This window comes from Zootoca vivipara, chromosome 13, assembly GCF_965207765.1.
Source record: "Zootoca vivipara chromosome 13, rZooViv2.hap1.1, whole genome shotgun sequence".
NCBI lineage: Eukaryota > Metazoa > Chordata > Lepidosauria > Squamata > Lacertidae > Zootoca > Zootoca vivipara.
This window is the reverse complement of record NC_142596.1, coordinates 6,842,755-6,869,058: the sequence shown is the minus strand read 5'-3', so window position 1 is coordinate 6,869,058 and position 26,304 is coordinate 6,842,755. Positions and strand designations below refer to the sequence as shown.

The window sequence follows — 26,304 nt, the reverse complement described above, 5'->3', positions numbered from 1 at the left end:
CTGATGAGCACAAACGTCCTGTTGGATGGTGGCAGAAGCAATTCTGGCCTCTTTCCTAACTAACTGGATCTCCTCCTGGAGAAGTTTCTTGCCCTCCCCATGAATTGGTTTCAAATCTCTGCACAACTATTGGAGAATTTCTGGATGGGAGTGTTCAAATCCTTGTCAATCTTTTGCACACAGGAATCACCCCCATGCCTTTAAAACTACGTTTCACAGAAGGTTCCCTGGTTGCCAGCAAGGACAAAAAGGGGGCAGAATTCATTTCCCACAATTATACATGAAGCAAAAGACAAACAAACAGAGAGACAGACAGAATTAGCTATGTTGGAATTTACACAAGGCAGATCCATTCTCTCTTGCTGGTCCTGAATCAGAGGCTGGAGAGAGGATCCTGTTGTGGATGCTCACAGAAAGTTTTGTGGGGTGTTTTTTTTTGGGGGGGGGTGTCCTGGCAAACGTTTTGCAGAAAAAGCATCTGTTTACATGGAGGTCACAGAAGTGCAATGCTGCAATCCCCCAAAAAAACCCTGCCATTGTTTCTTTCAGCTGCTACATGTTTGTGAGCCTCCAAAGACGGCAGAACTGAGCCAACAGGTCAGGGCTAGATAAAATTAAGAAGGAATCTGAGGTCAGAAGCACGAGTGGCTTTTCTCTTCTTTCAGAGCAGAGAACCCACCCCTCACCCCACCCTGAAGCCTCTCATTCATTACAGACGAAGGTTGGAGAAAGCAAAGGGGATGTGGGGGTGAGCAAGAAGACAAAGATAACATTTCATAATAAATTGGATATGTGTGTTGTTGATGTTGTTGTTGTTGTTGTTGTTGTTGCTGTTGTTAAAGCCTTGGGAGGGGAAACAGTCTTTTTTTTTAAAAGACCACAGATTAAGCTGTGCCACTGGACATTATATTGCTTCTGACCTGAAAATATGAGATCCAACAGAAAATGTGTTGGAGGCCTTGTTGCAGCAGGGACTTCAAGTCAGCAATTTACTCTTAATTCTCAGCCAAACTGACTTGATGAAAGTTTCGCTCAGGAATTTTTTCAGGTTAGCTTGTTGTGGTTTTTAAGAAATGTTCCTCAACAAGAAACAGGAAGAATTATGGGTTGCCGGGAGGGGGGGGGGGCGTTCTAAGGCACACACCTCTCTGGCCAAATGTCCAACTTTAATTTAATCTTTTGTGCTTCTGTGAAACTCCCCGTTCCATTGTTGAGCTGCAGTCCGGCTGCAGAGCCTTGCTGGGGTGACTGGGCCGCCCCCAATCCCATCCCCTCCAACACAATAAACTCCAGATAATCATTCAAGAGGAGGCCAGCAGAAAGGGCTGCTCTGACATCTGGGTCGTGGCCTTTGACATGGGATCTGGGACTCGCCAGAGTCTGCTCCAAGCAACAGAGGTCCGGGGGAATTGGGGAAGGGGGGAAGGGTGGGAACAGGCGGCCCAGAGAGAGAGAAACCCGATCCTTAGAAATGCACGTCTGAAGCACAGAAATGTAAATACACCAGAAACCGATTACGAGAATAAGCAAAGGCGTTGTGAGTTCAAGGCATAAATAAAGGAGGAGGCAGCCAGGTTTGGTGCAAGAGCTGAGGAGGCTGTTCAGAGCAAGGGGAGGGGGAGGCAGGGGGAGGGGAGAGGGGGCCCCTCCAAAATTACTTCCTCTCATCACTGATACAGGCGGGGGGGGGGGGAGGGAAGCAACTCATCAATGCATCACTTCTGTGAAGGATCAAAGAAAACTGGCTAGTTAAGCCAAATACACGCTTGTAAATATTGTAATTGATGCAGAGTTTCAGTGTTGGTTCATTTATTTATTTCCATTTACATACCACCCTTTACCTCCAAGGAGCTCAAGGTGGCATGCATGGTTCTCCCCTCCCTATTTCATCCTCACAACAACCCTGTGAGGTAGATTTAGGCTAAGAAAATGTATCTCAAATCTGGGTCCCCAGCTGCTGTTGGACAGCTCCCATCATCTTTGGCTAGCAGGACCAGTGATCAGGGATAATGGGAGTTGTAGTCCAACAGCAGCTGGGAACCCAAGTTTGAGAGGCACTGGGCTAAGAGGGCGTCAACTGGCTGAGTGAGGATTTGAACCCTGGTCTCCCAGGCTATAGCCCACTCTAACCGTTAGGTCACACCTAACTAATGTTACAAGAGGTCTCTTAAATCAAAAAATTTAGACTTGTGCTAACCCTTCAGGCAACCGCAGTGGTTTACACTCCAACTGAAAGGTAACTGGTGGGGGGCTCCAATCTCTGCTATCTCTTCCACAAACTAAGTAACTGCATAAAACCCCAGGTTGCTAGAAACCAGATGGAAGGAGTCCATGCTGGCTGCTGCCTTTTCCTGCTTATCTGTCAAAATCTAAAGACGCCAATTCTCTGGTGACTTGCCTCTGCTCCCTTGAAGGGGCCTCCGGACAAACATCACCTCACTGCCCCCCACCCCAGCGGGCTGGCAGTAAAAACATCACTGCTCTTACTGTCCACATCCTGGAAAAAGGAGAGAGGGGGAGAGGCGGCAAGGCCTGATTTCCAAGTGAAGCACCGCTAATCGGGATGTGTGTGTTGTGTGTTTTTGTGTGTGTGTAGAGGGATGAAAACATATGAATGAAGACCCTGCATGGCAATTCCACTTGATGTAGAAGTTTATTTTATTTTATTTTTATTTTAGCTGTGCTGCTTAAGTTGCAAGCAGCTTTCTTAGAACAGGTGTGGTGGTTAGATCAGGGGTGGGAAGTTGGGGGTCAGCAACACAGCTCAAAAGCCTCTGAAAATGTCCCAGTTCTGGGCTAAAATATATGAAGGCATGCATTGGGGGTGAGGAGTGGGGTAGAGCCCCAGGAATATGAAGCCACATTGGCTTTGTCCAAACATTATGTCAAACCACCACTAGTGGTAACGTAACTATGGTTTGGTTGGTGTCTGAATTGGATAACTATGGTTTGCAGCCAGCCAGCCAAGCAGAATCAGAAGTCATGGTCTGAAGCCGCTTTGCCAGCCATGTGTGCACTAACTGGCTCACGTCAGGTCTGAACTGACAAATCAGAAATATCTGAAAAACCACCTCCTTCCCTACAGTCCCTTTTGGGTGCAGAGATTGGCAAAGTGTGCTCTCTTCTTTGTTCTTCCACCCTCAGAGGCGTAGGTGTAGGCATAGGCGTGTGTTTGTTTGTTTGTTTGTGTGTGTGTGTGGTAGCCCAGGAAAGGGCCTTCTCTGTGGTGGCCCCTAAGCTGTGGAACTCCCTCCCACCACAGAGGTACACCTGGAACCTTCATTGCACAGCTTCTGGAGAATGCTGAAGACATACCTCTTTACCCTGGCTTTTGAAATGTATATTTTTAGGACCCACCTTACTTTTGTGATTGTGTTTTAATAAACTCTTTTTAATGTTGTATTTTAATGTGACCTGTCCTGGGGCCATCAATTGTTGGGTGAGTAAATAATATTAATGGCCATTGCTCCACCTCCAGGGGCTCCTGCACCAAAGGAACAAGAGTGCTCCTGAGCTAATGACAAGCAGAGACAGGCAGACAAGCTTTGCCTGGGCATCTGGAAGCTCCTGCCACAGTTCTGAGTCCACTTCTAAATGATGATTTGCCTGACAAAAGGCAATTTGGGTTTGCCTTAAAAATCTGACTTTGCAGCAGGCTTCTGGCATCTTCTTATTGCCGTCCTCTAATCTGGACCCCTTGCACTCGCTCTAGCTGCCAGGAGCCCTTCCTCCCTTTTGTTGCTGCCCAAAGGATTGAGCACAGTTCACTGGCTCTGCTTTGTAAGATGAGACGATGGCCCCTAAAACTCACCTCGCAGACAACAATCATTTAAATGGAATTACAGAGAAAAGGAGGCCACCTCTGGGATGGAGGGGGGGAGGGGAGGAGCCCCTGGACTCATGGCCAGTCTCCACAATCAGGGAAAAACACATTTTAGTCCTGTGTTATGTGAGTGACTTTTCCGTGACAAAACACCATCAGCATGTAATAGCTGAAGAAGCTGCCTTGCTGCAAGGGGGTGGGCAAGACATTGTGTCTTGTTTTACCCACCCACCTTTTGCAAAAAAAAAAAAATTTAAATAAATAAATAAATGTCTGGAGGTGTGCTTCTATAGCAATATCATGCAGCAGGATACTTCCAACAGGAAGTTGGTAAAGGAAATTATCTGCAGAACCCTACTGCACATGATAATCAAACTAGCCACCTGAAAGGAGCACACTGGATCTCTTAAGTGCTCAGGAAAGTGTCATGTCCTTGCCACCCAAAGCACCATGTTAGTTTGCCATGCTCAGAGAGCAGCCCTTCATTCACAGAAGACCTCAGCAAGTCTGTTGGCGCATTGGAACCCCACGGTGGCCTTGTCTGAAAAGTAGGGATAAAGCAGGTCCTTCCCCCAGATTAGCCAGGCAAATGCCAAGGTGACCAGGATGATAAAGTGTCTGGAAACCTAGCCTGATGAGGAATGGTTGAGGGAGCAAGGTATGTTTAGCCTGGAGAAAAGACTGAGAGGTGATATGATAGCCACCTTCAAGTATCTGAACAGTGGTCACATAGAAGATGGAGCAAGCTTGTTTTCTGCTTGCTTCAGAAGGTAGGACCTGAACCAATGGGTTCAAATTACAGTACAAGAAAGGAGATTCCCAGCAAACAGGAAGAACTTTCAGAAAGTGAAAGCTGTTTGACAGTGGAACAGTCTCCCTTGGAAGGCAGTGGACTTTTCTTTGTTGGGAGGTTTGTAAGCAGAGGTTGGAAGGCCACCTTGTCATGGATGCTTTAGCTGATATTCCTGCATTGCATGGGGTTGGACTAGATGACCCTTGGGGTACCTTCCAACTCTTGAATTCTATGTTCTAAGTGAATTCCAGGAAACCAGCTTTCCAGGACTCCACAGATAAAGAAAGAGCAGAAATAATTCATGGGCTCTTCATTCATCCTCTGACTGAGATACTCCCTCTAAAACGCCTTTTCAACCATGAGAAGATGCTACAAAATTTGTTTTAGCATCGGTTTTAGTGGCTGTCACACAGCAACACCTACAATCAAGCACAGGGCACACAGCGTTATCTTATGAACAATAATACATTTTTACACACTGACTGAGAGAATCCATTCAGGGCCCCCAAACTTCCCCTAGAGCTATGAAATAAATTTCCTTTCAGAACTAACATTTCTCTGTTGGGCTGTCATGAGCCCTTGATGGCACTTTGACCCCTTGGAGCAGCAAAATGAAAACACCATCTATCATCCCTTGCACTGCAGCAAGGAACAAGCTTTCATTGCAAAGCCATCTGCAGGCTGAAGACTCTCGCCAAGAAGCCTGGCCCTTCCAGGCGTTCTGGGCTGCAGATCAGGCAGACAGCTTACAAAGCCACTTGCTGTTTCAGTCCTGCTCTAGGGGGTGGGGAGGGGGGGGGACATGCTTCACCTATTACCTATAAAGCAATTTGCTGCATTAGGAGGATAAAAAGGATGTGGCATGTGGATTTCTACAAGCCAGCCCATCCGGATGCTTCAGTGCCCCAAATGCCATTAGTACATTTTGAACACACAGACAAGAGAAGGAAGACACTCTTCCTGACACCACAGGAATGTATGTAACCCTGGAATTCCCCTTGGACAATGCACAGCGTATTTTCCACCAAGAAAACCCAGCTAAACAGAAACACAAATTGCAAACTGTGTCAAACCTATTGGCCCACCCGGCTCAATATTCAGGGGTGGGGCACCTGTAACAATTCCAAAAAAAAGCCTGGCCATTGCCCATGCTAGCTTTCACACCCAGAGCCCAAATAATCTCACAGCTCACCCTCAAAATCTGTCAACAAATAGGGCTCCTGGAATCTCCCGACATCATCCTAGTCTTACTCTGGCCTAGTTTTTATGGGCAGTTGCCAACGTGGAGGGAACTTCCTCATGCAACCCACAGTCTTAGTCCCTTTTAGCTACACTGCACACACCCAGTTCCAGGCCACAGCAACATTTTATTGTACTCTTAAAGAGTCCCCATCCTCCACACAATTTGGTACAGGGGCTACTTTGCCTGCATGGGTGTAGTCGGGGGCAGCTGCCTCCCCATACCTGCCCCTCTAAAATAAATCTTGGCTATGCCCATGTTTGCCTGCCCAGTCCCCTGCCAAGGGACTGGAAAGCAAAGAGGCAACATGCACCAAACTTCAGAGTGTGTCAAAGAAACCGAGCCCCTCACACATACTCTCCTAAGAAGATGCAATGCTGCATCTTTTGCACAGAGCTCCCACAAAATGACAAGGGTTCTGGTGGTTCAGGCATTATGAGGAGTTGGAAGGGGCATTGCTTTGGTCATGGAAACCCCTCAAAGCAGCATAACCCAGCATTGTTCTCTTGCACAAGTACAGTATTGTAAAGCCTGAAGGAGAGAGCTTTTGCACACTCGTGTTCATTGCAAAGGAGGTTTTGCAGGATAATTTCTAAGGATTGTGCCTCAGGGGGGATGTTTGCTGCCCCAAGCAATTATTTGTTCATATAATAGGGCTAGGTCCTTTACACACTGCAAGAGGAGTAGGTAGGTCTCTGTCCAGAGGAGCTTACACTCTAAGGAATCTCCAAGCTGGTGGGGTGGATGCACCTGTGGCACCAAAGGATCTCTCCTCCCTCAATTGGCCATTCACGCCCTGAGTGCCGCCATCCATTAGGTAAAAGATAAATAAAGGTAAAAGACCCCTGGATGGTTAAGTGCAGTCAAATTCGACAGTGGGGTGTGGCACTCATCTCTGCTTTCAGGACGAGGGAGCTGGCGCTTCTCCACAGACAGTTTTCTGGGTCATGTGACCAGCATAACTAAACTGTTTATGGAGCAACGGAACACCGTGACGGAAACCAGAGTGCACAGAAACGCTGTTTACCTTCCTGCCACAGTGGTACCTATTTACCTACTTGCACTGGTGTGCTTTTGAACTGCTAGGTTGGCAGAAGCTGGGACAAAGCAACAGGAGCTCACCACCATTGCATGGATTCGAACCGCTGATCGGCAAGCCCCAAAGGCTCAGTGGTTTAAGTGGGCTATGGCTAATTTCCTCATGGGTGGGGCAAGAAAGGGAGGCAGCTGAGGAGGGAAGAGGAGTGGGTGAGAGAGGGGGGGTATGTGTGTGAGAAAGCACTTCTGTGATGAATGGATGGTGCAGAATACTGTGCACGTGTGTGAGGGTGTGTATGTGTATGAGAGAGAAAATGGCTGGCTGGAATGTGTGCCAGTTGCAAGAGAATCAAACAAAGGCATGCATGGATTGCAAGAACATGTGGGTGGGGGTAAGACAGTGGGGAAGGTGACTGTGGCTCGACCTACGGTACTCTTGGCTTGGCTCCACTGTGACCCATGGGTTATCCGCCTCCCCAAGGGGATGGAGACCTTAGGGGTGAGGGAGTTAGGAATAGAAGAAGGGGGTAAATAGGGGGAGAATATACATTTATGGGTTGTGGGAACAAAGGTTTGCACTAAAGAACCTGGCTTCTTAGCCTCAGCCCCCCAAATGCCGAATGTTTACTCTTCATGAGATTATGCATCAGTGCGTGGAGAGCAGTAACATTTGATTGAAAATGATCATTAGACTTTACTTTTGTGATTTCTGTTAACCAAACCAAGTTAAAAACAGACACCCACACCCAGATAGAGCACACACTCTCTCTCTCCTCCTTTTCACTCCAAACTCTCTTTCATGTGCTAATAGCGGCCTCTTTTTTCCCTTTTCTTGAAACCCTCTTCCCATTTGACTTGGTCAGATCTTTAGAGACCTCACACATCTAATGGTCCCTCACATTCACTGGGGGGGGGGTTGACACACGGTATGATTAATAGACAATGTTGATTTAATTTCCTTGAACAGGACCCAAGTTCCCTCTAAGCCTTCTTCAAAAGCCACTGCTTTTCAAATCAGGACTGAAAAGGATGGGACTTATCTCTGGGCAACAGAGTTTAATTCTCTGTTTATTGGGCTTCACAAGCAAAAACACCCAGGAATAACACCCTTCATATCTACAACTACAAATGCAAATAAGTCTTTTCAATGAGAACGGAAAACAACTTTATTTTTCCTCCTTGCAAGGAGTTGCAAATAATTCCAGAATCAAAGTACTGAGGGGCAATATATTGTTTGCTGCTTAATTCAGTAGTAGCCTAGAAGTGTGTAATTTTCATTACAGGGTCATTTGGAAATCTTGGTGAACGGTTTTTCAGCATCACAGATGCACTTTTAACAAACACATTGTAATGCTAACCTACACACTTACTCAGAAACAAGGTCTACTGAATTCAATGGGACTGGCAAAGATGTCATGGTGTTGCAGACAGTTAAAGACCTTTCTCTTTACAAGGCTGCCTCCTGACTGTTGATATTGAGTTCTTTTTGTCTCTGGGCTGCTGTAATTGTTGAAAATAGGTGTTAACTGGGTGCTTCAATTGTTCTTATTTATTGTTATTTAACTGGGGAGGTAATGTATTGTACAGTATATTGTAAACTGCTTTGAGATTTTTAAATAAAAAGTGGTATACAGTGGTACCTCGACTTACGAACGACTCGACAACTGAATTTTTCGACTTACGAATGGGGCAAATGGCCGCATGCTTACGAATTTCTCGACATCCGAACGGAAACCGTGGCGGTTTTAGGTAGGGTTTTTTCAACTTACGAATTTTTAGATGGGGTTGCTTCGACTTACGGATTTTTCTGTTTCCAATGCATTCCTATGGGAAATCGCGTTTCCAATGGCGCTTTCGACTTATGAATTTTTTGACCTACGAAGGTGCCTTCGGAATGGATTAAATTTGTAAGTCAAGGCACCGCTGTATAATATTTTAACATAAATTAAATAAAAAAATAAAGTTACTCGCTAGCATGGGCTTAACATTTCAGCCTGAGTGTTCACATACTGTGCCCAAACCACTGCCCATGATTGCATCCGAATCAACCCTGGCGATCAATGGGGTGACAGATGTTGCAGCCAGATCGCCCTCACATCCATGATTGCATCCATTGCAGATGGAATTAAATATACACAAATTCCTGCATGGAAGAGACCCCAACGTGACTCTAAGTTTTGCTTGCTGCCACACAACCAAAGACCCAAGTCAACCCCAACAGTTTGGCCACATATTCCAAGCTAAAGAAAGAAAAAAACAAAGTCACACTTGGTTATTCCATTTTGTTTTTAAGACAACTGAAACATGTACTCAAATCAGTGGCAGAGCTTCATGCTCTGGCACCGGGGGTGGGGCTGGCACCCGTTCTGGGGGTGGGGCGCACCTCCCGGAGGGCCGTGGCGCGTGTTCCGGGGGTGGGGTGCGCCTCCCGGAGGGGCGTGACATACTTTCCAGGGGCGGGGCACAAGTTTTGGGGGCGGGGTGGGCACCCACGATGGCGGCCCACCCTCACCACCCCTATCTTCGTACACCCCCGACTTAAATGTTTGCACAAAATCTCAATTATTTGGCACAGCTACAGGTGGGACCGTATCGACTATTTCACCCAGACAGCTCTTTTCATTTGCCCACATGTAGATCTTTATCTGCAAAGGGGGCTCACTCACACATGCCGGTCCTCAAGGATTAAACAAGCTTGTGTGGATGAGTCCTTGCTTTGCTTGTTCAAAAGGGCTGCCTCCAAGCCAAGCTGCTGCCTCCTTGCCTGTCTTCTTGTATGTAAACTGTATGTAAACTGAGGAGCAGACTCACAATCACCAATCTTGTATCTCCACCTCCCCATCGCCCTATTACTAGAGTGTTTGCACCCCATTCCACAAAAATGTGAGCAGACCTAGAAAGGCAGAAGGAATGGAGCTTCTATGGTTGGGAATCTTCACCTTCCCAGAGTTTTGGTGGTTTTTTTTTTTACTTTCATGCATTCTGGAAAAAGCCAATTTTGTCTATGATCACCAGAGTGTGGAGAAAGGCTGTTTTCTTGCTGGATGCACTGCAGTATTCTACTCTTAATAATTCTTTGTTTTAACACTATTGGCCTTCAAATTTTATGCAAGGCTTTAATTAAAGTTCAGGGCACCTGCCAGCTTCTGAAAAAGGGCACCACCAAGGCTCTCCGTGATTTACTGGTTCAGCTGGTAATCAACTTAGCTGTTCAAATACTGAGTGGGGCACCTGTGCAAGCATCATAGCTATTTGGAGATCTTCCAGGACACTCCCCTTTCTGAGCCTTGTTGCAATGAAGGGGGAGGAATGCATAAGGAGAAGTCATTTGGATGGAGCTGGCCTGTGGGTGCATCCCAGTAGCTTGCGCCCCAGGATAAGTTGCATGTGATGTAAGGAAGCAAACACACTGCTTGAGACAACTTGCTCTAAGCCAGTGATTGCGAACCTATGACACGCGTGTCAGACGTGACACGCAGAGCCCTCACTTCTGGCACACGCCCCATTGGCCCATTCGCGCTGCTGTTGTCCCCTCCCCATTTGTTCTCCCGCTCCTCCTACAGCGTGTCTCCGCTGTTAAAACCCGGATTCTTTTTGTTATTGTTGTTGCTGGTAGCCAGAGATTGGTTTTTTAACCCTTTCTGTGCTGCTTTTTTCTGGCACTTTGGCAGACTATGATTGGGTATAACTGCGTTCGTTTTTTAACCCGTTCTGTGCTGGATTTTTTGGTGCTTTGGCAGACTATGTCGGTGCTGTGTGTTAGTTCCAGCGAATGTATTATTCATCATTTATTTCTGTTCTCTCCCCCCCCCCAAAAAAAAAGCAAAGCAACTTTTGCACCTCCCCAAAAAACCTCCAAAACTTTGGTCAGCAGCTCCCCCCATAAAGCTCAACAACTCTGGGCACTTTGTGATAAATAAGGGGTTTTTGGTTTGGTTTGGTTAAATAATTAGTTTTTTGTTTATTAAATACAGTAATATATTGTAATTATACATTTTGTTATTTAAACTGTAAATATCGCGAAATTATGTTTTTTTCTCTCAAAGTGACACACCACCCGAGTTATGCTCGGTTTTTTGGCGAATTTTGACACACCAAGCTCAAAAGGTTGCCCATCACTGCTCTAAGCAGTCCTGCAGTTGAAGCAGAAAATGCAAGTCCTGAACCTTGGCAAGTCCTGAACTAGCGCCAATGCTTAGCCTGGCTTGTGTGCCAGAACCTTGAGCCAGTTGATCTCATGAGAACACAAGAGAAGTCCTATAGCAGCAGGATAAAGGGGATCCATCTAGTCCAAGATCCTGTTCTCACACTGTCCTACCAAATGCCCATTATGGGAAGCCTGAAAGCAGGATCTGAAGTCACCCCGTTTTCAAGTCCCAACAACTCGTATTCAGGGGCATGTCATGCCACCTCCAGCAGTGCAGATGGAACACAGCCATCATGGCTAGTAGCAACTGACAGAATTATCCTGCATGTAGTGTCTACTCATCTCTCCATTCAGAGTATATTTACCCCTACTCTGCTTCCTTTTATTTAACCAGTTCCTATGACTGCTAAGCTTACTAAAGAGTCTTTGGTGAGAAAGCTTGTTGGAAGCTTTTTGAAAGCTGTACTACACTATTTTAACTGGATCACCTCTATTGATATACTTGCTGACATTCTCAAGGAACTATTGAAACAGGATTTACCCTTGGAGAAGCCATGCTAACTCTGCTCCAGTAAGGCTTATTCTTCTATGTGCCATGTCATTTTATCTTTAACAATACTTTTCACTAGTTTTCCTGGGACAGGAAAAAACCTCTTCCCACAGAAGTTTAATATAAGGATGGAATCAGAGAAAGTAAATACCTGCTCAAGTGCAAGCAGTAACCAGAGGATCACAATATTTATTATTCTGGTCAGCCAAACTCTCCACTAACACATGGTGAACTTCCTCCAAAGAGCAGCAAGATGTCCTTCTCTTCTTTGGCAACACAAACTATTAGCTGCCTCTAGAGCAAAGATTTCCTGTGGTGTTTCTTTAAAAGCAAGACAGACGTTTAACTTTGTCTACGTTTACTTTAGCTGCAAAAGCCCAACCTCAGGCCAGCCTGGGGCAGAGAATGTGGAGGTCAACAGAAACTGGGGCGGGTTCTATCAAATGGGGAGTCCCACAGATATCACCTTACCTCTTCCGTATCCTACAAATTCCCTACAGTGGGAATTCATCATGTTCAGGTTTTCACAACTTGGGGGCACTGAGATTAATTCAAGCTGGGATTCTTACAAACAGATTCTTACCAACAGAAAATATAGGCCACTCTATTGGTGGGGTGGGGGGAGAAGAAAGAGGACCCTTTCCATTGAAAGCCATGAATGCAGTGTTCACAACAACTTTTCCAGGTGAGGGTGTTGTTTTGCTGGGCCTTTCCATTTCTCAGTGCTGTTATAGGGTTGTATGGATGCTTCCCAAAGGAAGAGTGAAACTGCTCTCACTCTGTCACACTGCCCTGGTACTGCTGTTGGTCCCCAACTGCTGATTCATCAGGTTCCCAAAGACATTTTGCAGCTAGACTCCCCTGGAGGCTGCTCTATCACTTCAGACGTGATGGTACAAATGGCAAAAGGTTGAGGGGGGGCTGCCCTTCTTCCCCCAGAACACAGAGCCACAACTCAGGTTAAACAGAAAGAAGCACATTTGGCCCAAGGCCACCCAGATAGCTGCAGGGCTGAAAAGAGGTTTGAACCTGGATTTCCTTCATTCAAATTGGAATCTCAAGCCATCACAAACCATGTGATGTATACCAGGCATCGCCAACCTGTGATGGGCCTACAACTCCCATGATCCCTAGCTAACAGGACCAGTGGACCAGTGATGGGAATTGTAGTCCAAAACATCTGGAGGGCCGAAGGTTGGGGGTGCCTGATGGATACCTTCAGTATACCTGAAGGAGGGTCTTCATCCCCATCGCTCAGCCCGGACACTGAGGTCCTCCTCCAAGGATCTTCTGCTGGTTCCCTCACTGCGAGAAGCAAAGTTACAGGGAACCAGGCAGAGGGTCTTCTCGGTACTGGCGCCCTCCAATCAGATGTCAAGGAGATAAAGAATTACACAACTTTAAGAAGACACCTGTATTGGGAGGTTTTTAATGCTTGATGTTTTTATTATTATTTTCGATATGGGGAACCCAGCCAGAAGGGCGGGGTTATAAATCATATTAATATAATATAATATAATATAATATAATATAATATAATATTTCTGGCTATCAGGGCTACTTTTCACAATAGATAGCAAGTGTGTTAGCCAAGCATACCCCATTTCCCCCTCTGCAAAGCTTTCTTCAGGATGTGCCTTAAGGAAACTTAAACTGGTGGAAAACTTAAACTGAGGTATCTGTGGGACTAGAATAGCCAGGATGAGCAGAGGGTCACCACTAGAAGATTTACTCAAGTCAACTGGCATAATTCTTGCAACACAAAGGAAGCAGCCACCGTTAGGTTAAAGCACAAGACACAGAGCCTATCTTGTCGAGTACCCAGAGAGTGAATTCCTGGAGTTCTCCAGGAAAACAGTCAAAAGGGTCAGAGGAAGGCAGAGGTGGCTGACCTCTGCACTGCCCAGGCTGCCTTTTTTGAGTAAGGTGATAAGAGAGCCCCAGCTTCCCCTTCCTTCATCGCCTTGTGTGAGCACAGTGGCATTTGCTAGGATATTATCTTAAAGGCAGCATAGTTCTTTTAGAGGGCTGGGAGAAGAGACAGAAACCATCCAAAAGATCTCCAGAAGGAGGGTCAGGAAACCTTCAGAACCATTTCAAGGCATAATCCCCAGGCACTACAGGTTTTGCCACTCCCAAACTCTACCTCTAATCGCCCCCTCTTGAAGCTCCAATTCTCTCCCATCCCACCCTCAAATAACCTCCAGCCCCAAATGTCCAGCACTCCCCCAACTCTGTTTCTGAGCACGCAAGGCAAACACTTTTCCTGCTGCCTGCTAAGTCCTCTGCCTCCAAAGCATCCACAACCTTCTTCCTCCAAACTGCACACTAGCCCAGGAATGTTGCTTGAAGATGTATTAAGAACTTATGAAAATTGGTGCCGTGTGTCCTTTCTGGTTTGGTTTAGTTTCCACACTTTGCTGCACACCAGAGATGCTTCCCAACAAACAAACCCAAAGCCGAGAAATATTTGTAGAATATTACAGAAACAAGAGCTGGAGGAAGACATGTGCCAAGTGCCACAACAGGGGAGTTTCTCTGCAAAGTGGGGAGCCAGAAGGATTGAAATTAGGGGCAAAAATGCAAGGCACGCTCCACAGAGTCAGCTCCTGCAGGAAAACAAAGTGGCAACAGGAGTGGAATTTTACACTGGAGCAGGAAGCAGGGGTGTATATGTGTGTGCATATCTTGCAGAAAAATAAATGTGTATGGGGAAGGGGAAAGTTGTGACATAAATGTCACTAAGTGTGCCAATATATTTATTTGGAGAAGAGCAGCCCAGAGCACGGCTGCTGCGTTTATTAGTCCCACTGACACAGGGGGTGGGGTGGAAAAGAGACAGCATACCGAAAAATTCTGTTAAAAAATAAACAGTGGGCACAAAGGAGAGACTCAAACACCCAGAGACAAGATCTGGTCTGACAGCATGTGGTGGAGGTGAGGGGGAGAAAATGTCACAGAGGGCAGCAACAAAGAACCCAGAGATTCCTAATTCTGCCACATGAATAACTGGGAATGCTGCCAGAGCAGACAGTCTGATAGCAGCATCTTAACTGCAATCCTTACACCAGTTAATCCAGATCAAAGGCCCCAGTAATTTTGCTGAAGCTGCTCCACATGCATGCAGCCAGATACCTGGGTATACCTGCCTGCCACTTGAGAACATTGCTTCATGAGCCTGGTGACTGTCCACAAATGTTTCTGTCCTAATAATCCTGCTAGGCCTTTATGTTCCTTTCTGGTGCTTGCTGCTACAGACCAACATGCCTGCCCTTCTGGAAGTTGTTTGTTTGGGAAGTGCAATCTTAAAATGACATCACTGGTTCTGTTGTGACATCATCTGGATTTCAAGATGCAGTTACATGACAGCATGAAGTGTAACCCCAAATATGAATTCTTCCTTTCACAGGTTGCCATCAAAACAAAAATGGATCTAGGAACTAGCGACATATGGTTGTGCAATTTAACAACCACAGCCAGGCTCTGAGAGAAGCTGAGCTGGAGAGGGAGCACTACCGGTGGACAAAGTTTTCGAGCAGTGACACCATTTCTGAAACATGCTAGGTGACCAGCACACATGCATGTCAGGAGAGACTTCACAGTATTGGAGCAGGCACTTCATAGCCAATGTCACAACACAACTACGCCGGCTCAAGTTGCATTTTGCATTAGAGGGCATTTGCTAAGCAGCCGCAACTGCAGTGACAACATTTATCCTTAAATGATTATCCCAGCCTGTTTTACTATGAAGCTTCGCCTCCAACGTGCCTCAATTCACAATTGCTTGCACTGGATCACATTTGCTATCTTAATCTAAGAGAGCCACATGTCCAGTTCAGAAAGATCCTTTTGGAACACCTTGCGATCTCCTTTCATTTTCATCACCCTAAACAAGTTGGCATCATCAGCACGCTTGGCCAAAATATTGCTAAACTGTCGATTAATAAGATAACAAGTGCCTGTCCCAATACAAATTCTTGGAGGACCCCACATTCTATATCCCTTCATCAGGATAACTGTCCATTTTTCCTTCTGTCTGCTTCCTGTTTCTTAGCCGATTCCTAATCCACCAGAGGACTCATGAATCCTTGGTGTAGTACTTTGTCAAGTATCAGTGTACTGGAAGAAGCAAAGATCACCAGTCTTGAAGCAATGATTCTTCAACATCAGCTTCTTTGGTCTGGTCATGTTGTGCGGATGCCTGATGATCGTCTTCCAAAGCAACTACTCTATTCCGAACTTAAAAATGGAAAGCGTAATGCTGGTGGTCAACAAAAGAGGTTTAAAGACTGTCTCAAGGCAAATCTTTAAAACTGTAGTGGAAACACTGGCCTGCGAGCGCTCTAGTTGGAGAACAGCCTTTAACAAAGGTGTTATGGGCTTTGAAGAAACTCGATCTCAGGACGCAAGGGAGAAACGTGCCAAGAGGAAGGCACGCTTGGCAAATCCACACCGTGATCAACTCCCGCCTGGAAACCAATGTCCCCACTGTGGAAGGACGTGTGGATCCAGAATTGGCCTCCACAGTCACTTACAGACCCATTGTTAAAACCGTGTTTATGGAAGACAATCTTACTCAGCTACGAGTGATCGCCAAAGACGAAGACTTTGTCAAGAGTTTTTTGAAACTCCAACTATACAGTGTCTACCAGATCATGCCTTCATCACCACCACTTATTAAATTTTGTACATTGTCTTGCTGGAATAACTGCATCATAAGGGAGGATATATAAATCAAGTAATAAAAACAAAAAAAATATTTTTTGTAGGAATATTTCCGGCATTTCTCTGTGGGTCTCCTAAAATCCTAGGTAAACGTCAACATTCAGGAACATATTTATTTATATCATTTTTATGCATAAACTATATCCAAAGTGGCTAATAAAACCATTAAAATAACCATTTGCAGGAGAAAAGCCACAAACACTACCCATGACAGCAGAGGCACATAGCTGAATCAACCTCAGGATAGGGAATTTTCAAGGAATAAAGCACAGCAACCTTCACAGATCAAGAGTTGCCTTCCAGTACAGGCGACTCTTAATTGTCCCTCTGTATGCAAGAAGAAAACCAGCTTTTAGATAACCTCTGAGCTGCCCCACATTTAAACAATTCAATCCAGTCATTCCTTCTGAGGGGAGGCAAGTGACTCCACATGCATTTAAAGGGGAATCTCCCCATGATTACACGAGTGGCTCTAACAAAAAGCTTTGCCCCTCACTTCTACTGTGAAATGAGCATGGCTTCTCCTTCAGAAATACAGAAGGCAGAAGCTGTGTGCAAACTCACCCAGGCCACTGATGGTGTGTGTCAAGTCACTGGCCTCTAGCAGGATTGGACCATTTTCTTGCTGGCCTTCTTCCTTGTAGTACAATTTGTAGCCCTGGACAGCTGCCGTGTCCTCCAAATCTTGTTGCCAGCTCACTGTGATCGTTGTGCAGTTCAGGGGTTCCAGACGCAGCTCAGGAGATTTTGGTGCTAGGAAAAGAAGGGGAGTTATTTTTCACATTGGAGGAACAAGCAGAAAACAAGGAAGCTGCCTTAGCTTGACCATCAATCCACCTAGCTCAGCCTGGAAATGTCTCTCCCAGGCCTGCCTGGAAATGCCAGGGAGTTTCTCCCACACACCATCGCTGAGCCATGGCTCTTCCCTTCCTGTAAAACCCCTGGGATGTCCAGTGCATCACAGCCTACAGAGCCGGTGCAAAGTCTGTGCAAAACTAATGCTCCATATCATAAAATGCAGGTGAAATGAGTTCATGAAGCAGCAAATATAAACTTCAGTTGAGCCACAGGGCTGCTAGGACAACACTTCAAAGGAAAGAACACCAGGGGCAATTCAGGTTAGCTTGCTAGAGATGTTTTGCAGTGGCTTCAGTTGAAAAATCCATCATTTGGGCATATATTAAATTTAAAAGATGACACACCTTTGACACTCGTGGCTTTCGGCGTGTGATGAGAAGTCCACAGGGAGGCCTCTCCCCAGCCAATCCGAGTTGCTGCAGAGATACGAACCAAATAGATGCTGTCGGGCTTCAGGCCCCCTAAAAGGTGTTCGTAGGTTGTGCCTGGGAGCTCCAGAACCTGGACGACGCTCTCGGTGCTGAGTCGAAATGACAAGCGGAACGAGACGACCTGTCCTCGCCGGTACTTGGCTGGAATCGGCAGCCAGGAGATGAGAATATCTGTGGGGCTTTGACTTGTCAAGCTGATCTCAGGAGCTCTCAGAGGTACTAAGAGGAGGAGAAGCAGAAAGAAGAGCAATTTTCCCTCTGATATAACAAGTCCCTCATCCTCTCTCTCTCTCTCTCTCTCTCTCTCTCTCTCTCTCTCTCTCTCTCTCACACACACACACACACACACACATTATTATTTTTAAATTATTGCTTTTTTCTGTTTTTTAGCTGTTTAGCACCTTGAGTCCCTGTCAGGGAAAAGGCAGGATATAAAGATTTTTTTTTAAACAAGAACTTACTATCTTCCAGGGTGTGCTGTGTCACATGGTCAGACATTTGGCTAGCTCCCATCGGCATGTAGGCCACTATGTAAAAGGTGTAGTTGCTGGCAGGCTCCAAGTCGTCAATAATATAATGTGTTGTGTCGTTTCCAATAACAACTTGATATTCTTCATTATTTAAACCTGGAATGCAGAAAGAATTTACAGAAACAAATGCACCTGAAACCTCTCTACAGGATTATATGTTTAAGGCTGTGATCTTATCGACGTTTACCTAGTAAATCACCCTAAACCAAGCAAGAATAAATCAGGGAGATTTCCTTGTATGTAATGAGGCTTAGAATTGAACTACAAGGTGGCATTCTTACTTGGAAGTAAGCCCAAGCACTAAAAATGGAGCATTTCTGAGAAAAATATTCAGACTGGGCCAGAATGGGATTCTTCTGAGGTCTGAGTGAAAGCAGTTTCATGCTACCAAACTGCCTTGCTACAGAACATGGGGCTTTGGAAAGCTCTCTGTGGATGTGCTGAATCAGCTCCAAAATGCAATTCAGAAAACTAAACCACAACAAACTGTGAAGAGCAAGCAGGAAGGCACAAGAGGGGAGCCATCACAGCCTCTGGATCTCCTGCTTTATGGCCCCCTCATTTTGGACCCTGGGGATGGTGAGTGCGCTGCTGTGGCTGCTTAAAAACACCAACCAAATCAAAATGAAGATGGCCTGGACCCCTGGTCCCCCATTTTAACTCAAAGGATCCTGTTAATAGATTTGTTCTGTTTGGTGACAGGACTGTGTACCTGTTTAGTTCGGGGACAGAGCAACAAGGATTAGTTTAAAACATACTTTTCCTCCTTAATGAGTGCAGCAATTTACATCCAAGCGTGCCCCATAAATGCACGGTAAGCTTGGTGGGAGCTTTGTCCGGCTTCATTCCTATAGAGCAAAGCTCTAAAGCAGAAAGCAGTTGGTGGCGGCAGCCAGAGGCCCTTCCTTAATGCACAATTCATGCCAAATTGCTTGTCAACTTTGTGAGAAAAACAAAAAACCACAAACTTCGCTCCTTGAAGCAGTTTAAGCCCCCCCTCCTAAAAACACAACCTCTCTACAAACCGAACAACAAAAATTCCACCAGTCGGTTTTCCCACAGTTTTGAGTTAACTTGATAGCATTTTAATTAGGCAGGATTATGAGCATCTCACAACACCCTAATTAATGGCTGGTTAATTAGGAACTGGGTGGCACGATTTCTGACCTGCTACACAGGATCCCTGAACCCAAACTGAAAGGGCTCCTTCTTGTCTTGAATAGCTGGGAAGACTCCATGGGGAGGAAAGGAGGCCCCCTCCTAGAAGAGGCAGCAGAGAAGACAAGGCAGGCTCCCCCTCCCTCCCACCCAATCAGCCATTCCTTTGTTCCTTTTCTTAATCACTAACAAGGAATTAACACGCTCCCTCATCAAGTCCCCATTCTCTCTACTACCACAAACATCTCCCCTACCCCCAATCTGAAATACTTTTTTTCTTTTCTTTAAGTGGCTCTCGGCAGACACCTGTTTGCTACCTCTGCCCCTAGCCCAATTTGTATTCAATACGAACATTTATTCGGCCTGTGAGGCAGGTGGGGGAAAATATGACCAGATTTTTGGAGCACATTTTAGAAATGCTGCTTTTCTTTACGATGAATGGAGCAATATCAGGCTTGTGTGAAAAGTGCAGTGCTTTGTCAACAGGAAGAAACTTCTCAGCCTTCCCTCCATGGACAGTGCAGTTACAAACAAGGACGTCAGAAGAGCTAAGCTGATGTTGGATCAGACCCAGCAACTGGGACTTGGAGGTGGCACCTCAATTTTTGCATGGGGGAAGATTTTGCTGGAGCATCAAGGGACATATTTTTTCAACCACTCCCTTGCCCGGTACCTTTATAGGGAGGAGTTGTTGCCTGAGAATTTCCCCTTGCTCCTGCTCACTCATTTTTTGGGGGGAGGGGGGCTGAGACTGGCCTCTGTCTTTAGGGAGGGTGATAAGTTGTATTTGGCTGTTGTTTTGAGATGACAGGACAGGAGTTTGCTGTCTTACATTTTTGCATGCTGCATTTTATTGCTTGAATTTTGTCTCTGGGTTAACAATTGTGAGCTGCGGAGAGTTTTTCGGTGGAAAAGGCAGCATAGGAGTAAATGCAAGCTATCTGCTTCAAACAAGAGCTTGCGAGACCAGATACACCTCCTGCAATTCAAAAAGTTCCCACAAACATAAAATGGCCTTTTCTCCAGAGTGCTTCAGGACAGGCTAAGGATGCTGCTGCTAGAGCAGCGGCAGACAAGGCCAATTAACCAGGGGGAATCAACAGCCAAGTCTTGCTTTTAACCAGCCCATCGGTCATTAAACAGTTAACTTATTGTACCTATATAATTTCCAGAAACCTTCAGTATTTATTCTGGTGACACAGCAGCTGGTCTATAAAATGTGTTTTGTAAATGTAAGCAGGTAAATTTATTTCTTACACAAACCAACCTCGTGGTCATTCTTTTGCAATCCTCAACAACCCTTCATAATGAGGTATGGAAATACTGGGTATGTTGTAACCAGGCTAGAGAGGCTGAGAGAGAGAGAGCAGCAGGTCCTTCTGAGTGATCACTATGCCAGACCCACTGCTCAAGGTAACTGCTACACAACAGGGAGGAGGCATGAGAGATTCAGGGGTAGAAGTAGAATCCTTTACACTTCCTCCTACAAGACTAGGCTCCTATGGGGAGGTGGGCCTCCTCAGGTGGCCCCAGGAGATTTAAAAGGTTGAAACTGGCACATAAACCATGTCTGGAAGCCAACAGATGCCACTCCAGATCTCATAAGACTGGAATTCTTCAACAGTCGTGGCCATCTATTCCCTGCTAAAAAGTGGAATTCTGCCTCCATAGCAGAAGCATCTAAATGCTCTTCAATGGAAGCCCCACATAGAGCATGTTGAAGTAGTCAAGCTTGGAGGGTATAGCAGGAAGGGTGACAACTACCATATCCTTCTTCCATTGATCAATCTGAATGCAAGCACTGAGTCTAGTGAAGATATTGAAGTGCAATTATAGACATGCATGCATCCAAACAGAGTCTGGGGCCCAACAACCCACACAGCATATGAACTTGATTCATCAGTGGAAGAGTAATGACACCATCAATTAAAGTTGGCTTTCAAAAGATACTAGAAGTATAAATGCCACATGCTATTTGATCTCCTTAAAATAGGCCCATCGACTTCTCCATACATTCATTTCAAGGGAACCACAAGCCTGATATTGTATTACTAGTACCTAAAACCCCACAGATTAGGTAGCATAAGTGCATTACAGTTCTTCATATTATTTATCCCAGTGGTGTCAGATTAATATTGAGAGCAAAAGGTAAATAAAAGGAAATACTGCAGAAGTCTATGGAGTAACTTGCATGAGTCAGAGGAGAAATATTCCAAGAGGGCTCTCTGCACCTTTCCAGTCATGGTCCTCAAGACTGCAGCAGATTCATTCACCCTTGCCCTCAAAAAGGCCCAGAACCATCCATTCTATGGGTTGTGCCCTAAATAGGGAGGAGCCAAGCAGCAGCTCAGGATGCTCACCAGACAGATACCATACTTACCTTCTGCTTTCATGTAGTGCACTGAGTAAGCGATGACTTTGTCTGAATTGTAAAGTGGCCTCTCCCAGGCCAGAAGGATGGCTGAACTTGACATAGTTTCTGCGTGGACATTGCAAGGGGCACTGGGCCGGTCTTCGGAAAGAACTACCGTCAATCGTGCCCTGGACAGGATGGAGCCCTGGCTGTTCTCGGCCATGCACTGGTAGATGGCGTCATCTTCAGGGATGATCTGGTTGATCACCAGTTTGCTAGACAGCCAACAAGAGCCCAGGGAAAAATTAAAAAGAAGCAAGAGCAGACTGTCCACCAACTCAGCTTCATATATTTGCACCATTGGTTTTACATGTACAGATTTTTAAGTGATTGGATGTACTATGTACAAAAAACCCCATTAAAACAAGTGGTTGGAGGTTTCTCATGGTGACAAGGGCGAGAAAGACATATGTTTGTTATTTAGGACCATTGCTAGGGATTTATTCTGCTCACTCCTATTAAAAAGGCACATAAAATAATGGAAAGAACATGATTGGAATTATTCAAAAAAAATTTTTTTAAAAAAAAACCAAGTGCAAAGAAGCTCCAATACACACGCCACACTGGAATGAACACACTGCCATGCCATCCATGGGTCAGACCTGCCAATCCTTCACTGGGACACCCCCAAATCCACCTCTCTGCCTTGGCTGGAGCACCTCTACCCACACGTCCTCAATAGCTCCAGAGTCATTGGGCAGCTGGCCGTTCTCACCTGTTGTACATTTTTATTCTGCCGTTGGAATGGATCTTCCTCCCGTTCTTCAGCCAGGACATCCTGGGAGCTGGGATGCCTTCTGCCTGGCAGGCAAAACGAGCTGTGCCAGCTCGAGGCCTCGTCAAGCTTTCCGGCCACTCCACAAATGAAGGGGGAGCTGAGGGGTTATGAAACAAGAGCTGAAACCAAAATCTTTCTCAGGCAAGATCCCAGAATATGTTAAACCTCCCCCTTTCCCCTAAAGTCTTGCCAAATGCAGAGCACCTGGGGGCAGGGTTACAAGGCACCTTTGTCCGGAGTGGCTTTCTTGTGGGAAGAGAGAGGAACAGGAAGCAGTTGCAAAGTAAGAGCCATTTTTTAATGAGATGCTATTTGGCTATTTTACAGGTGTGCCATACCCTGCTTCATCACCCACCACTTCAAGCCTCTGGCGTGAAATTTAAGATCAAGTGACACATGAGTGGATCTCTGCTTCTGTGCCAATATAAAATGCCTCCTGTAGAGCATTTCTTCAAAGCCTCCTCATCTGCTTTATTTTCACAGTTCAGCCTCACCAGCCCAAGCAACAAGACCCTTCACTCAACAGGAAGGATTTGTTCCAGAGTAACACAGTATGCTTGTGCTGCCTGGAACTGATGGGAATTGTAGTTAAAAACATCCAGAGTACACCAGGTTCCCAAAGCCTGATGTTGCATGAGAAACGCCATTTCTTCAGTGGCTAAATCTGCTTCACACCCAACCCAGAGAGGCTTTCAAAGTCAGCTCACCTAGCACAACAAGTGTTGCCATCGCGGTGGTGAAGTTGCGCGTGCCAGGAATTGTAGCACGGCAGATGTAAACTCCAGAGTGCTGTACTTTCACATCCGAGATCATGAGATTCCCATTCCCAAGCACACGAGTGTTGAAAACGTCAATGGATTTATGGTCTGTTTGGGGAAAACAAGCCAGCAATGAAGATGTTCTTTGGTGGTGGATAAACCAATTCCACCTTCTGGAGTCCCCCTTCACTGCCCAGGTTCTCTTTGTGATGGCTCAACGCCAGTCTACACTTTAGCAAAAGAATCCAATTCAGAGGTGGCTAACCTGTAGACTTTCCATCAGCCCGCATAGCCAATGGTTAGGGATGACGGAACCTGCAGTCCCACAGCATCTGAGAGGACCACAGATAAGCCACCTCCAGTCAAATTCATTCTAGAATTTGTTTGTTGGACATCCAGCTAGTTAGAATTGGGTGAAAGCATCCTGACCTGATCCCAAACACTTGCATAGGCATAACCTCTTCAGTCCTGGAACAGTGCTGACGTTACCCTTGGCATGCCCATGCTTCCTGCTTCTTAAACACTTTCCAACCACTGTAGTGAAGCTGACCCCAACAGGCAACATCCAATTCCAGACATCCCATTTGTGAAGCGGCAGTGGCCACCAGATCCTTTTACACAAGGCAAGTCTTGCCTGTGGTGCTGTTGCTCATCAGCTGCAATCCTGCTTCTTTCACAGCGCACAAGCTTTGCACTGGCTCAGCTGACTCTGTGGGGCTTGGGAAGCTTTTAAAAGCATGGCCACAGCTGCAAAGGGAACATATGCTCCAAAGGGAACTTTTCTTCTATGAAGACAGCAGGTGCAGAGGCCAGAACTGCACTGGCATCACAGCAGTGGCAAAAGAATTAATCCCTATGCCATGCCAGAGTCTTAGTCTGGATCATATTTGGCCCGCAATTGCAGAGGAAAAGGCATTCCACCTGAAGTTAATGGAAGCTTCTTTCCCCAATTCGAACAGAAGACACAGGGGGCCCCCATTTGGATGAGCAAGGAGCAAGGGAATCTTATCCACCATCCTAAGATCCTAGCCTTCCCCCCCCCCATTACACATCTGCAATTTGCATGGGGTGGGGTTTATATCTCACCGGAGTGAATGGGAGGTTTTTCGTGATGCAAAGTGCAGGCATGGGCCTCCCAATCTGGACCAGGACCACAGGGGAAGAGGAAGGGGTTGGAAACAGATTGTGGGTGTAAGAGAATGAATGGATGAAGGAGGTGCATGCTTCTGTATGTAAATGGGTGGGTGCGTGCACACAAGAGAGATTGTGAATGAATGGAGCGTGTGCTTGTAAGCATGTGAAAGGTTGGAGGGGAGGGGCCATGTGGTGTGTGCGAGAAAAAATATGAATGGGTAATGCTGTGTGTAAGACAGAGAAGGGGTGTATGGAGGGAGGGGACTCTGGCACCCCCCACACCACTGACATGTGACCCTCAACAAAGGAAGCTGCCTTCTACCAAGACAGATCACTGGATCCATCTAGCCCAGGATTCTCCACCACAGACCTAGTGGTGCCTCTTCAGGGTTTCAGGCAGGGAGCCCCTCCCAGACTGACCTGGATATGCCACCATTGGAGCCTTCTGCATGCAGCGCAGATGCTCTGCTACTGAACTTAAGCCCTTCCTCATGTATGACCCCTGGAGGAATGCAGCTCCCTCTACCCCACTGCTTTAGAGGATGGCAAGTGGCTGTCAAGTTTCCTACACTCTTTCCACACTGACTAGTCTGTGGAGAAACTCTTGCCTCCTATTAGGGAAGTCCTGGAGGATTCTCCTCCAGCACTGATCTCAGCATTCATTTGATCACTGCACTCCCAGCCCCCAACCTGCCCTCGTGGTTCTACAGCAATATAGTGCAAAAACAACAACAACAACATTGGAAATAAGAGGAAACCCTTGACCATCTCCTTCTCTCCTCCTTTTCTTCATCTGGCACAATGATGATGGAAATGAAAGATGAGACCATCTTCAATTTGCCCGAAGTAAAGAGCCAAAGTTCGGTTTCAGGACTCACCTAAACGACTCCAGGAAACAATAGGCTTTGGATTCCCTGTGGCAATGCATTCAAAGATGACAGTTTGGTGCAGGGTAGTTGTGATGTTCTGAGGACCAGCTATGATGGATGGCTTGTGGAAAAGCTTAATGTTGGAGGCTTAAAAAAATAAGAAGCACAAGCAAGCAGAGTGTTAAATGGAAATGCACAGCTGACATGCACGTAGAAACCCACCAAACAGCAAGTCTTAGGATCAGGCCCCAAATTATGAAGGAATAGACCCGCAGTGAAAATCTGGGCAGTTGTCCCATGAGGGAAGTCAGTGCCTGCAGGTGATGCAATGGAACAATGCTAGAGTCAACAAGATATTATCAGGATACCTGGGACAACCGTGAGCATTGCCTCGACACTTTTGCGCCGGTTGGCAACCGTTGTGGCGACACAGCGATAATTCCCAGCATCCTTCTGTTGAACGCCATAGATCTGTAGCACTCCAGTCGGCAATGCAGTTATTCTGAAAGGATTGCGGAAAGGGAGGGGAGAAGAGTTTCAGAATGAAATCAGAGAACCAGTATGAGCAGAGCAGGATGCTGAACTTGGCCCCAGGGAGACCAGAGTTTGGATCCCTGCTCAGCCATTAAGCTCACTGGGTGACATCATGTTCTCTCAGCCTAACCTCGGTCCCCTAATAAAATGGGACAATCCCTACACACGCTGCCCTGAACGTCTTGCAAGAATGGTAAGTTGCAGGTGTAATAAAGAGGTTTAGTGCAAGAGAACCAAGTATCCGTACCTGTCCATGGCTATTGGCAAGGTTGTCCGATTTACCTCCCAGGTGATGATGGCAGGAGGGTTGGCAGAGATTTTGCATGCAAAGCGAGCCACGCTCCCTTCATGCGCATCCACTGGAAGTGGCTGAATTTCAAATGCAGACATAGCTAAAAGAGGGGGAGAAAAATGAAAGCTTGATAATTAACACAGAAAACAAGCAAAAAGCAAAATGAATACATTAGCCTATTAAGAAGAACACATTCTTTCTTTTCTTCTTCGAGAAAACAGCTTATAAAGAGA

At 46.1% G+C, this 26,304-nt stretch overlaps 1 protein-coding gene across 1 annotated transcript in view; it reads right to left on the bottom strand.

Moving 5' to 3' along the window:
• The window catches only part of PRTG (protogenin), an 81,051-nt gene that overhangs the window by 18,920 nt on the left and 35,827 nt on the right, over window positions 1–26,304 (bottom strand). The window contains exons 2-10 of the mRNA XM_088657136.1: window positions 26,027–26,171; window positions 25,614–25,747; window positions 25,255–25,392; window positions 23,192–23,350; window positions 22,422–22,581; window positions 21,674–21,921; window positions 18,067–18,231; window positions 17,519–17,824; window positions 16,881–17,069 (exon numbers count right to left, since the gene is read on the bottom strand). Of these exons, the coding sequence (XP_088513262.1) occupies window positions 16,881–17,069; window positions 17,519–17,824; window positions 18,067–18,231; window positions 21,674–21,921; window positions 22,422–22,581; window positions 23,192–23,350; window positions 25,255–25,392; window positions 25,614–25,747; window positions 26,027–26,169 (1,642 nt within the window). The 5' untranslated portion in view covers window positions 26,170–26,171. The remainder of the gene's footprint in view (window positions 1–16,880; window positions 17,070–17,518; window positions 17,825–18,066; window positions 18,232–21,673; window positions 21,922–22,421; window positions 22,582–23,191; window positions 23,351–25,254; window positions 25,393–25,613; window positions 25,748–26,026; window positions 26,172–26,304) is intronic.